Source organism: Rhyacophila brunnea, unplaced genomic scaffold (genome assembly GCF_057557595.1).
Source record: "Rhyacophila brunnea isolate RB1 unplaced genomic scaffold, BYU_Rbru_1.0 scaffold_4, whole genome shotgun sequence".
Taxonomy (NCBI): domain Eukaryota; kingdom Metazoa; phylum Arthropoda; class Insecta; order Trichoptera; family Rhyacophilidae; genus Rhyacophila; species Rhyacophila brunnea.
In genome coordinates, this window is record NW_028233068.1 from 7,533,765 (window position 1) to 7,548,934 (window position 15,170).

At 37.1% G+C, this 15,170-nt stretch overlaps 1 protein-coding gene across 1 annotated transcript in view; it reads right to left on the reverse strand.

The window, feature by feature from the left end:
- Positions 1-15,170, reverse strand: part of LOC147066776 (tyrosine-protein kinase-like otk) — a 79,758-nt gene that overhangs the window by 31,083 nt on the left and 33,505 nt on the right. The window contains exon 3 of the mRNA XM_085954147.1: positions 10,639-10,815. Within this exon, the coding sequence (XP_085810273.1) occupies positions 10,639-10,815 (177 nt within the window). The remainder of the gene's footprint in view (positions 1-10,638; positions 10,816-15,170) is intronic.

The following is a 15,170-nucleotide window of genomic DNA, read 5'->3' on the forward strand; positions in this document are numbered from 1 at the left end:
TGCACTCTCTGTACACTCTCGCGGGAAAGGAGTTTGTCGGGTCGTAAAATTTTACGACGCCGACGGTTGCCATGGCGACGCCGCCGCGACGGCGCACCCTCCCCTCGCCCGCAGGATCGCGACGCGCCCTCTGAGGTGCGATACCTCCTAAGTCAATCCGCAGTCGGATGGAGCAATAGAAAATATTCCTCTAGTCCTAATTCGGTGCTGCGTCATATGGAGGACGGAATAATTCCGATCCCTCCTCCGTAGATTCATCACTTTCAACTCCTGAATCCTCTGTTTCGGCAGAGTTTAAGTACACGGGTACAGAGGACACTTCATGTCATTAAAGATAAATGACGGCAGAGCAAGTCAAGATTCTTTTTATTTTCTAAAACTCTTTTTTTAACCACTAAGGTGCATGGTTGCTACATCAGTCCCGTGCAGCATCGCTTCGGGACAAGGAGGTGTGGCACTAAAATCTATCATTCTGACACGTTTATAGCGTCATGGAAGGCGGCCGTGCACAAACCGCGGCTGCATATACATGGTGAGTGGAGATGGGGGGGAAAGTCCTAATGCGGCCCTGCTTCATACAAGGATTAATAACATTCCAGAAGTAAACACAAAGAGTGTGAATTTATGTAAATTACTCTGTTTACTCCTGAGCATAGAATACGAACATTAACTTACATTAACAAACTTTTTACGGGGAATGGTTGTTAATCCTTCGCCCAATCGAACAAAATATATAAATTATTTTATACTACACACGACACACGCTTTCTGATACGGCCGCTCTACCAACCAGGCCACGGTGGTGAACTATAAGATTGATTTAATATATATATAGGACAGACGGTCATATACAGACCGTGGCACTGAATTGGGTATTACGATGGTAGTGCTAGTTATTGATTATCTTCGAATGCAATGCGGTAACCTGTTCGCGAAAAATAAAGATTTTCGATTGCATATTTCGTTCAAATTATTACAATTTATGGTAGGTACTGTTCGGTTATCACGAATACAGCGAAAAACACATTTTGAAAATACCCGATATACCCGGTGGAGCAATCGCCATTTAAAATTTGGAAAAAAACATATATGTGTGCCGGCCCTTGGTTGATTCATCTCACCGTCGCTGCCAGGTCTTCCACGCCGCGTCAAGCGTCATGAGACGTATTGTCCGCTTCAACAGGTTGAAAAAACTTCGAAAAGGTCTGAGAGATCGAGAAAGAGATCCCTTCATATGGACGGACCATATAAAGAATGCCATGGGTTCTCCACTGACACATGTCCTGCGTATCGCTGAATGCTGAGAAGCATGGCGCCACGCCTCGGAGAAGACAGTCAAGACAGCCAAATCATCCGGGTTATGATTTCCCGACGAAGATACAATAATTATTATGAATAGTATTAATTATTACAAGACGAGAATGAGAAGAGAACAAGTTCATTCGCCAAAAGAATCGCAAAAGTATTTTTGAATTGTCGATTTGTACATACGAGGTATTTCAACATGGACAACGGATACAGTGAGAACAGTGACTTGTTGGCACTTTCCATAGAAGATTTTGTGATTCATCCCTCAGTAGTTTGAGTTGAAACTAGCTGTATATTTTTAAATGGTGTACATACAAACCTGTAGTAATTATAACGGAACGACTGTAATATCTTAATCGTTTTGGTCGAGAGAGAATTCTCGAAATCAAGAGTATTAAATTTGTTTTCTTAAGACGGTACTTCAGTGAAATGGCAAATAATTTTCAACTATAGGTGCGACGAAATTTTGGACTAGCTGGCAATCGGAGAGCGAAAGTCAAGCTGTGAACACGTCAATTTGTTTTGTGATAGCGACGGGGGAATTAATTCTTAAATCGTGTAAAGATGACTAAAAAACGTTACCCATTTACTTGAAAAAGAAAACATGTCAATGAATGTATTATTATTATTAGTAATAAAACAACATTAAATAGACGCATGTTGACTTTTTATGACAAATTATGTTTTGTTCTGCACGCGTAATTTGCACAATCTTCGCGTTGCGTAGTCACGATCGTTTTAGACCGTGCACCAGCTAAAGTATAGCCTTAAGGATTTAAAATTACCTATTTTTGCCGATTTTAAAAAAAAAAAATTTAGATCTTCCGGACAATTTTTAAACGACAAATTTCTCCTTGACAAAAAATTCTTACCTACAGATTTACCAAAGAAAAAATTCAATAGCGAATTTCACAAATTCCGTTCAGTCTCAGTAGACAGAAAATTCGGATACACTATAAATATACAACATGATAAAATGTCTGGAGTGATAATGTCGAATTGGATTTAAATACCTTGGGAATTCTAATCTGGAGGGAAGCGTCTTTGGACAGACCTGAATGGAGGCAGATGCCAGAGGAGACCAAGACCCACATTAAATTTGGATAACTATCAAAGATAAGTTCCTATACACACGAATATTACAATAAACTGAACATATTCAGTTTATATAATAGGTTATAGGTTATATATAACAATAAACACTTAAAGATAAGGAGTGATCAATGTTTTATTTTTATAATATACCTACCTGCATTGATGTGTGCATTGTTATTATTTTAGATTGTAAGAATCGTTAACCTCCGTCCAACATGCATTCTTCGCCAAATGATAGGCCCGTTTCAGACGGGACACCGGTGTCGCGCTCGATATAATATAGGAGGCATTTGTATTATGTTTATGAACGCCCTAGAGCTAATGAGTCAACGCATAATTTCGCGTTATAAATTAGAACATAAAACTGGCTGCGGTAATAAAAACAAGTGTATCGGCGGCTTGAAAATGTAGCGGCCGACGGAAAAGTGTACAGGACACGCGTTGACTCATTAGCTTTGGGGGGTTCATAAACATAATACAAAGGCCCCTTTATTCGAATACAAAGGCCTCCTATATTATGTCGAGTGCGAAACCGGTGTCCCGTCTGAAACGGGCCATAGTGATAACTACATGCATTTATGGGAGGTTGTCATAGTAGCTAGATACCTAACACGTTACGATTCCAGGTTTAATTTCTGGCAGAAAAAAATTAAACGCGATTGCCCCATGGGCTGGAGGTATTGTCAATTTTTGATAATTTAGTCAACCAAGTTCAAAATATGTAACATACGTAGGTAGGTACCTATGTTTATACTCGTATGATTTGAATTAATATTCATACAGCTGTGAAGCTAATTACTCGAGAGCATCCGAAACAATAATAATTGGAATCGAACCTTGTATCTTCAGTTTCCAAGTTTCTTATTGAGGAAACTTTACCCTTCACCGATATAACTTAAGAGGTGGATACGGAGTGTCTTGCTTCAGCGGTTCCCGAATATACCAGACGCGGTAATAAATTTAAAGTACATATACATTGAAATTCTCACACTTTCCGATATTATTATCTACTCTTAATACATAAATACTATACTATCGATATTACTAACTACACTACTGTTTCACTACACTACTATCGTTGGGCCGCATGGCCTGTTGTAGTGCTAAAAAAGGAGAGAAGAAGAAATAATATTGTAGGAATCGAGTTTTAATAAATCTGACATTGCTAAACCAAAAGGGCATCAGTGACATTTAGCCGACCATTAACATGAGAACAATCTGAAAAAAAGAATTTTAATTTGTTTCATTAATTTTACTTATCTTTCACTAATTTACATCACAAGAAGTATTTGTAACTTCGTCATGGAAAACATAGATTGCAATATCTTCCAAATTATGAGGCAATTACAAACTCCAATAGAATGTGTTAAAATGGTTATCATTCATTTCCGACCATGTCCGATCCTGATAGGATCATATGGGCCTCCACCAATAACATTAATATGGACGAAGCATCTGGGGAAAAAAAATGACACTCACTTTTTTGCCGGGTCTGCCGAATGGCATAATCTGTTCTAACGCCCTTACAAGTGTGATATTGCTATAAATTCTCGATGCTTTTTGTCGGATCTGCCGAATGGTTCGAAATGAACATTGAAACTAGAAACACTGCTCTAACGCCATTACAATAAAGGTGATATTGCTATAAATTCCCGATGCGTGATATCGCATAATGGAAATTGCGTGACGTCTACCTATACATGTGCGAATGTAGTATGCGCGAATTTACTTGCTAGCTACTGTATTGAGTGCGTTGTCCATTAATAATGTCATTGGCCTCCACAGAGTAGAGGTTTGTATTAACAGATTTTGTTTTTTACGAGAAATGGATGTCAGCCACTTGCTCAACCTATTAGGTCCATACCCTGACTCACACACAAATTTAAAAAAGAATATGTGTACTTGCCAGACCCAGGATTCGAACCTGGGACCCACGGCGTGATAGTCCAACGCTTAAACCACGCGGCCAAATTAGCGTTTTCTTGCCAGATCGATGTAGTATCTTTCAAAATTCGCATTTGGCGTATGGCGTTAAATCTAGCATTTTTAGACACCTGCAAAGGGAATGGGACGATTTGACACCGCAAACTGGCCTCCGCCGATTGGCCTCCGGTAATTGGCCGCCGGTACAATCGGACGCCGGCCCAATTCGACGCCGACCCAATTGGCCTCCGGGAGGATTGGACGCCGCACAGTTGAATTAAATGCGCAAAGGAATAGACGTACGTTACGATTTGCTGGAGTAAGTAAGCAAGTCAGTTTAATATGCTTCTATCTTCTCAGTAGTTGTACCTTATACATTTCGCGCTTGACACATTTTTAATATAGATTGAGAATAATTATTATGCCTTATGATGTTTATTAAAAGAAAATAAGTCTTCCCTCGCTAAAACTTAAAGATGTGCATAATCAATTAATTTATTGTCTATACACGGGTACTTATTTATATTTACACCAAATATTAAAAATAATGTTAGATGTTAGAATGAAAATTACATTATATTTCAGCGTTTTATCGACTTAATATTATAATAAAGCTTAAACATGTATATTATTATGCATAAATGCGTATTTTAAGATAGTATGAAATTAAAAACAAAATATTAAGTAAGTTATCTGCTAAGTATAAATGTTTCAGTAGTTTGATTGATAAACTACTTAGGTACTGGGTGCTGGACGAAATCCCGAAGGCCGAAATCCCGAATGCTGAAATCCCGAATGGCCGAAATCCCAAAAAATAAAAAAATACAAACATCAATAATTGCGCAATTTTTGCAAGACAGACAAAAACCCATTTTTTGTGGAAATATAAAAAAAAATGTAAAATACACACATCAATAATTGCGCAGTCGTGTGCGCAATTTTTGTAAGAGAGACAAATCCCATTTTTGCGGAAAATGGGTTTTCCGATTGCGCAATTTTTTTTCAGGAGAGACCATTTTATAGAACGAATGGATTTTGTGTCTCTTGCAAAAATTGCGCAATTACTGATGTTTGTATTTTACATTTTTTTTATATTTCCACAAAAAATGGGTTTTTGTGTCTCTTGCAAAAATTGCGCAATTATTGATGTTTGTATTATTTTTATTTTTCGGGATTTCGGCCTTCGGGATTCCGGCCATTCGGGATTTCAGCGTTCGGGATTTCGGTATTCGGGATTTCGGCTTTCGGGATTTCGGCTTTCGGGATTTCAGCCATTCGGGATTTCGGCCTTCAGGATTTCGTCCAGCACCCAGTACCTAAGTAGTTTATCAATCAAAGTACTGAAACATTTATACTTAGCAGATAACTTACTTAATATTTTGTTTTTAATTTCATACTATCTTAAAATACGCATTTATGCATATTAATATACATGTTTAAGCTTTATTATAATACTAAGTCGATAAAACGCTGAAATATAATGTAATTTTCATTCTAACATCTAACATTATTTTTAATATTTGTTGTGAATATAAATAAGTACCCGTGTATAGACAATAAATTAATTGATTATGCACATCTTTAAGTTTTAGCGAGGGAAGACTTATTTTCTTTTAATAAACATCATAAGGCATAATAATTATTCTCAATCTATATTAAAAATGTGTCAAGCGCGAAATGTATAAGGTACAACTACTGAGAAGATAGAAGCATATTAAACTGACTTGCTTACTTACTCCAACAAATCGTAACGTACGTCTATTCCTTTGCGCATTTAATTCAACTGTGCGGCGTCCAATCCTCCCGGAGGCCAATTGGGTCGGCGTCGAATTGGGTCGGCGTCCAATTGGGCCGGCGTCCGATTGTACCGGCGGCCAATTACCGGAGGCCAATCGGCGGAGGCCAGTTCGCGGTGCCAAATCGTCCTAGACCCACCTGCAAACACTTTTCATAATAAAGCTAGAATATTATACCAGATTCGTTTCAAAATCAACATTCTGGTTTTGTACCTTAGCGATAGAACGAGGAAAGTGTCGTGAACTTGTGCTTGCTCTATGTCCCAATGCTGGGTCGTGACAGGGTGGAAGAAGATAATATTATAAATAAAATCAGTGTTACCTACATACAAAACCATGATTAAATTGCTTTCCTGCGTTCATTTTTAATTTTATGATTATTTTATTAGATATACATAACATGAACAATAGAAAAAATCATACATATTTGAAAAAAATACGAAACTAGACGGGTTTGAACCCGTATAACCATTGATGTCGCGCCAATCTGTGCATTAACCAATTATGCTACGAGCCTCCTATATAATTATGACAATTTAAACTAGTAGGCCATACGCGAAATGCTTATTAAATTGCGTTTTTATTGACTATCGGTTTTTGTGTATTACATCAATTATTTTTTTAGTTGTAAGATATGATTCTTTTCTTAAATCTTTATTCTTGTAAAAACAATGTTTATTATCTCACCCTATCTGCGCATCTAACAATGCTACTATCGGCGATTATCGAGGGTAGTTTATCATATTTTTGCATTGAGGTATTATAATTGTTGCAATATGTTGGCCATCTAAATTAAACTGTCTATCTTGCTCAAAAAGTTAACACAGCCGAGGGAGGTGCTGTTAAAACATAGCACTTTTGACAGTTCAGACTTATTAGACACTCAATGTAACAATTAACGGCCTCAATAAATAAATATGATAAACAACCCACGATAGCCGCCGATAATAGCAGCACGAGATTTGTTTAATTATTAATGGAAGACGAAGACATGCTGTCATTTACTAATGTCCATATAACACGTAAGGCTTCGGCCACATAGGTAGGTGCTTCGTTACAGCTGAGCTAGATGCTATGCTTGTCTACTAAAAACACTACTGCCACATTGCACGCCACGTGCTTAGGTACAAGTTCCACAGTGTGGCCATTGCGATAATATAGTGTGCGTCCACTCGCTAGGATATGCCACCTAGCATGTAGCCACCAAGCTATGCGCCTGCCTATGTGGGCTTAGCCTAAAGGCCCACCACATTGAGGTGCATGTCACGGAGCTTGTCGTCTGCTGTCACGGGCTGCCGCTACGTGAAAAAAAGTGTGTAATGTCGTTGTTCCTGATGTTTAAAATCTTATCGGACTAATGCTCCCATCCCGTAGCACATTTTGCACCTTGTCAGTTGGAAAAATCTGCCGTAATCATTAAAACAAGAATGGGCGCACTTCACGTTGGACTTCACTGCATCTGCACCTGCATGGCGTTTTGAACGCTTTTACCTGATTCCACATGCCTGCACTTTTCGAATGTCACGCCAAACTGTCAAACTGACGTTCTTTTTTGTTTTTGGCAGTTGGCACTATGTATTTTCTATGAGAATGTTGTCTATTATCTATGTTCTGTAGGCTGTGATCTATTATCTATGAATGTCATGCCGGATATATTTTAACGTACGCACACGTAGAAACTGTTAAAATTAATTGAAATTAGCATGAATAATTAATAATAATTCAAATTACTAATACATTATAAATAGTAGGCACTCTTCATCAGTGTCATTATTCAGTGAATTTACGAGATGGTGCACGTTCAAAATATTCTGCAAAATGACGAAACCATAGACATCGTGAGTTCACGTGATAGTCCGCGACACATCATCAATGTGGATGGGCCTTTAAGCCGCGTTGACACGGTCCAAGTACGATCCAAGTAGACTTGGATAGGAATAATTAGTATGAAGATGTCTCATCCAAGTGACAGCTTCATACTATTTATTCCTATCCAAGTGTACTCGTATGTGACATATTCGTACTAATTATTCCTATCCAAGCTACTTGGACCGCGTCCTACTCATCCAAGTTAACTTGGATAGGAATAAATAGTATGGAGCTGTCACTTGGATAGGAATAAATAGTATGAAGCAGTCACTTCGATGAGACATCTTCATACTAATTATTCCTATCCAAGTCTACTTGGATCGTACTTGGACCGTGTCAACGCGGCTTTAGAGACAACAATACATTTGATTACAATTATTATACTCGTATATCGAAATTGGTTGATGGAAGAATATCAACGTCATTGTGTACGACTTGGCACGAACGAAATAGATTGTTTTCATAAGGAACAAGAGTATACGTACAATGCGTGTAATGTGTCAGAATATAGGTTGAATAACTCCGAGAAAGCATGCTAAAGACGGCTAAGTGCCTAAATAATGACAGGTCGGGTTGAGAAGCGCCGGAAGACACGAGCCCGAGAAGGTGGGACGTGATCGGCATCGGAAATGAAATCCTCAAGCCTCCGCAAGAACAAAGGGACATCAATATTATTAAAATATTATTACCGGCGCTGTCAACAGACGGGACAGTTGCTTCTCCTACACGAGTGCGGCCATTTTTTTTTCGTTTATATGGAAATATTATAACTAGGTATTATGTACTATTTCTTAACATACATACCAACGGGATTTCCGACACGTAAAAGGCGTTTTCACGTACAAAGTATTATCATCAAACTTTATGAATTTTCCTTATTTTTCTTCTTGTGGAAGTTGAGTGCCAGCTATTTTTCTAAATTATCATGTGTGAAATTCTCTCGGAAGAACGATGACCAGCAAAACGACATGTGGTATCGTAGTTTGGCCTGAAATTCTCTCGGAAGAACGATGACCAGCAAAACGACGTGTGGTATCGTAGTTTGGCCTATCTTGCCCAAGTGTAGGATTTTATTCTTTGTCTTCCTCATCTGTCCACACTCTCAATTCAATTCAATTTTTTTAAACATATTGTGGACATTACACAATATAAGTTTAATTATTATAATTAAGTGCAATAGTGTGTATTGCAACCTTCAATACACCAATATTAAACGAGCGTCAATGCATACACCGAGAGCAGTTGTCAGTATTCGACGTATGACGTATTTTTGACAAGTGTTTATGTTTACCCCGTATTCTTCCACACTCGAGATCGATTGCCTGCTTCTCCACAGCCGTTAGGTATTTCAGTTCCCATTATTTCTGAGTTCCCTGGTTTTGATTACGAGGACTTTCCACTAAGTATTAACATTAAATAAACTAAATCAATTACATACCAATAGAATTGGGTATGTCCCGAGAAAATCTCAATCTCGAGATTCGGGATTTCTCGAAATGATGAAATTTTGAATTCTCGAGATTCAGGATTTCCAGAAAATAATTCTCGAAAAATCGGGAAAATTAAAAAAAAAACCTGTAAAAATCCTAAAAACAGACAAATTCAAAAAAATATGATTTTTTTTCATTTATGTAAGAAGACAAACAAAATAGAAGTAGGAAAACAAAAATAATCGAAAAATTACTTATTAAAATAGAATTTTAAAAAAACACAGACCGTCAATCGCTGCGTCTGACAATCGCGTACGCTTTTGAGACACGAAATTCCCTGATGTTGCAAAAATTGCGCTCATTTTGAGTCGACGTTGGCTTAATTGTGTTAAATACGAGTACCCCGTTCAGTCCTTGAACGTTTTGTGTTTTCTGTCCACTTTTTTCATATATTAAATCGATTTTTTTTTCAAATAATATTTGATAATAAAGAAATCCCGAATCCGGGATTTTTCGAAATGTTAAAAATTTCAATTCTCGAGATTCTGGATGGAAAATCTCGAAAATTTCTCGAGAAATCCCGAAACCCAACATACCAACAGATAATAATTATTATTAGATCTCTCTATTAATAGATTGTAAGGGTTCAAGAGTCACAGAATAATGTCAAGTGATGACGGTTGACACGATAGAAAAAGGTGATCAAACGTACTGACGTACGTGGAAAAAGGAGGTATTTATCCAGTATTCCTTTGTGATAGTGAAAATTGAGTAATATCGCGCGGAAAAATCACACATTATTAAGAGCGCACATAAGTGAAACGGAAAATAATTTTCAACTGTATGTGGAACGAAATTTCGGCCGCGTTCCGATTCGGAGAGCGTTAGTCGAGGTGTCCGCACGTCGATTGCGTCATGATTGTCATGGCGTCGGATGAAAATATTCTTAAATCGTGTAAAGATGACTAAAAAACTTTACGTATGTACTTAAAAAAGAAAACATGCCAATGAATATACTATTATTATTACGAATATATTAATAAACATAACATAAAAAGGACGCATGTTGAATTTTTATGACAAATTCTATTTCGTTCGCCTCGCGTTATTTGCACAATCCGCGCATCGCCTAGTCACGATCTTTTTAGACCATGCCTCAGCTGAGGTATAGCCTTAAGTAAATATCTAGAAAAATTAATACTATGTATATCACTCACATGCGATGTTCAACGCTAGCGGTCGACTCCTGAAGACATCTGGGGACGATAGAGATGTGGCCTCACACACAATGTCTCCGGAGTCCTTCGCTCGGTCTACCCTCGTGATGACCAGCTCTGACGTGGTGAACGACGCCGAGGAGTAGTGACGCCGTGTCGTATTGCTCATGCGTACTCCTGTTATAAAAGTAAGTATTAGATTCCTATCACATTTAAGAAATCTTGTGCTATAATAAAATCAATAAGATACAGTAGAAAAAGATTGTATCTATTATTATTTAAGCATTTATTGAATGGTAAATAATATACTAAACGATGGGTAGTAAACCTTTTTGTGCTTAAAAACTATTGGCGTCAGGCGTGTCAAGGACCCGATGCAATGAGAGTCGAGTTGTATTTTTAGCTTACCTTCAAAATAGTTTTTATCCACCATGAATCCAAGTCAAAGGCTTTTTTTGAGCTCATCATTCTAAAAATATTCTGTCTAAATTGCCACGTTTACCAGGTGCTATTTATACAATTCTTTCCATGGAAACAGAATTTCCCCGTATGTCCCAAATATATAAACGTAGATTCTCCAAAAGTATATAGGTAGTCAATCGCAAACTCTAATAAAAAAAAATACCAAATATATTTTACTTGATAATGTTTAGTCATCATTATGTTACGTTAAATGTTTTTTCACCATGCCCGATCCTAAGAAGATTATAATTATGGGTCTTTTTTGGGGAACAGATTTTTGTTGTTGTAAATGCATGTTAGACACTTGCTCAACCTTTTAGGTCCAAACACCAGTGGCGAAGACTCCATACTAGGCGATTATTTAAAGCGTACCCTCTTTAGAATAATAGTTTTTATTTTCATGTTAACGTATTTATATAATCACAAATAATAATATATTCAATATGCCTCAAAGACATGTATCGTACAATTGTCATAATTTTATGATCTTTTCCCATATTTCAATAAGCACCATCTATGGCATCTCTTGAAAGTTTAAAAAAATAAAACACGTCGCGTTTCGCTTCACATATTGTATAGGATTATTTTTGCGTGAGTCGACGGGTTTTTCAATATGAAGTTTTTTTCTCATAATTTCAAAATGTCTGGCGTCCCGCATACAAATCTACAGGCTGTTTCGTTAGCGCTTACGTCGCTAGAGCACATCTATTCAAAATAATTAATAAGAAGATAATTTAAAAAATAATTTCTATGGGATTCAATCATATAAATATGTATTGATTGTTGTTAAAAATATAACATAATTTATCTCGTGATTTTTATTTAAGTATCTATTAGTTCACTCATTAGACGATTTATATATCTGATATTGTACCTACCTAAGTCTGTGTTTTAAATATAGAAGTAATCTAAAATGTCTAGTTTTACGGGTTAAATTATAAATTGTTATGGAACATAATATATACACAACAACGGATATTTTCAATGATAGGTAATATATTTTGAGCGTATGTTACGTTTATAAATGTTTAGGAAAATACATAAGTAATTCAAACCAGTTGCTTATTTTTATAAACTAATTATTACAAACCAATTAAGCTTTTGTAATTTCATCGATTTAGTACCTATTCATCAGTAATATTGGGTTATCTTCTTATTTCCCGTAAATATACCTGACAAGCATGGTTACTCATACAGCCTACCTCTTTGAAAGTCACCCTTCGCCACTGCCAAACACACATTGAAAAAAATATGAATTTGCCAGACCCGACATTCCAACCAGGGACCCATAGACATTGCCCCCACAAGGGGGATCTAACAGGGCTCTAGCCTAGGGGCCCGGGCTCAGGAGGGGCCCGGCGAGGCGAGTCCAACAGATAAGTGAGATAAACACACAAACAAATTTGCTTTAATAGTAAAAAAAGGTCGCCTGCTTTCTTCAATGTTATTATTTAAAATTATGTGGTTGTATGATATTTTTTAAATTGTGTATCGATACTCGACAACTCCATGATTCAAATGGATGTATTAAAATATGCAAAAAAACACTAAAAAATATAAACATTAATTTTACCGCGTACACCATTTGAAAAACGCTACGTAGAGCGTCACACTGTCTTTGTCCTTAGTGATAGGTAGGGGGCCCGCCAAAGATCCTAGCCTGGGGGCCCGGTTCAGGATATGGGGTCCATGCCCATAACATTATAGGTTGACGTGGTAATCGCTCGGCCATCGTAAATCATTCAACGTATAGTAGGTATTAATAAATGTATAGTAGGTGAAAATAAAAAGGGGATGGTTTCCATTCCTGGCGTCTTAAAGAATTTAAATTTATATGCACCTGTCAATTACCTACGTGGTCGAAGCCATGACCTGTTCTGGGTCAGAACTGTTCAAACGAGTCAAGCCTATCAGGCACCATTAGCGAGTAGTGCAAGACTAGTAAATGCGCTCCCTAAAGACAAACATTTTCAATGATGTACCCCTACTTGCATTTTGTTTTTGAAACTTTATTTTGTTGATTAATATTGTTTATGTTTTATTATTATGATTTTCTTCTTCTCTCTTGTGAGAGTAATATTGGTTATAATGTAAATCACATGTTGTGAACGTCCTGAATTTTGATTTTTATGTCCACAATGTTTTGTTTTCTTAATTAATGAATGCAAAAGAAAAAGAATATTGATGCCTTCGAAATGTGGTGTTTTCGCCGAATGTTTCGCGTTTCTTGGACAGGGCAGAAGACCTATCATCGAGGGACTCCAGATAAAGAAACGGTTCTAGGCAATATTATGTCTGAGAGGCATTCTGTAGTTTTTTTGGTCTATTATTCGGCGCGGATCGGGTAACCTGGAGAGACTGGTGGTTTTAGGTACCCAAATCAGAGAAAGCGAAGCAGAGGATGAGTGCCAGTGCGCTGGAGCGACCAAGTGAGAGAATCAGAGGACCGAGAGGGGTGGAGAACCTTGATCGCTCAGATGACTGAATTTCAGGGTGGCCACAATCCACACCATAAGGCAGTGGTTTCCAAACTTTATGTTACTACCATTGGCGGCTTAATCCGGAAAAACCTAGCAGGTCAATTTTGAATATATTATTTTAATTTGCCTTTTCGTTGTATACTGAAAAGACGTATTGCAAATTGACTTTTTATACATTATAGAATAAGTGCTAGAAATTGTTATAGGTCGGTACCTACTAACCCTTCAAAAAATGTCCGTTTTTCATAACGCCAACCCATCGTTAACCGAAATTGCACACAACGCGTTATAATTTTTTGTAAATCAGGTCCACTTTTCTTTCTTTGCTTTTTGAAAAATCATCAATCACACGATTATAAAAATTGTCTATTTTTCCCACATATTTTTTTTCAATACTGAGCATTGCAAGAGCGGTCAGTCTATCCTGGCCCTATTGCGTAGAAAGGTTTTTATTCTTTTGAGAGTGGAAAAACATCTTTCACTTTCAACTGTTGTCATTGGTATGACGCAAATAAATTGGAGAACTTTGATCGACTCGGAAAATGTTTCGTTGAAATTATTGCTGAGTAAAAAATGTAGAAGAGAAACTGCACTAATAGCGCCATGCAAATCATCTCGTTGATAAAACACCAATAATTCATTTTTTAACTTGATTATGTTTATTTCTTCTAACAGTTTTACCAAATTTACTTGACGTGTGGGAAAATTATTTTTAAAATCAGTGTAATTTTCTTTATTGAACAAATCGGATATAATGAGATGATCGTTGGATGCAAATCGTGCTTCCATTTCCATTATAATTGTATCACAGACTTCAATTGCTACTGCGTGCGTACTAACTGCTTCACAAAAATGTTATAAATCACCAAAAACTCCTTATATATTATTAAAATAACCAAAGGCATTCGTCAAAACCTGTCAACGAATCCGAACCGCATACACAGTTGCGTCTTGAGACCAATTATCTAGTCAGTGTTATCATTCTGTTTCATTTAATTAGGTGAAAAAATCTTTTGTCTCACACTCGGGCATTGCCGATATTACAGTAATTCACGCACCGTTACAAGCTTCGATCTCGTATTTTGTGTTATATCGATCTCTGTCTTATGTATGAGAAACGAGAGAGAAAATTTTATAAAAATATTCAATTTGGGTCAATTTTCAGACTGCCGGCGAACACAATATTTTTGTTCGGGGAATTATCGCCCAAACAAAAAAAGCCCAATAGACTGGGTTGACACAATATCGCGCGCCCTATAATTTCAAATCCACCGATTATTATTAATATTATTATATTTGACATTGCACATATTATTAATATTATTATGTCGATTGTAATGCCGGGTCCACACCGAAAACAAGTCGCGCGACAACTCGTTAAATTTTACGATAAGCATGATAATTATCGTAAAATTTAACGAGTTGTCGCGCGACTTGTTGCCGGTGTGGCCGCACTTTTAGGTATTTATTTTGGCAGGTCAATGACCGAATGACCTATAGAGGGAGCCGACAGTGGTTACTACACCTCCCTTTAAAAAAATCTAATCTGGGCGCCTCCCCCCCTTTATTTCATTAAATAATACAGACACC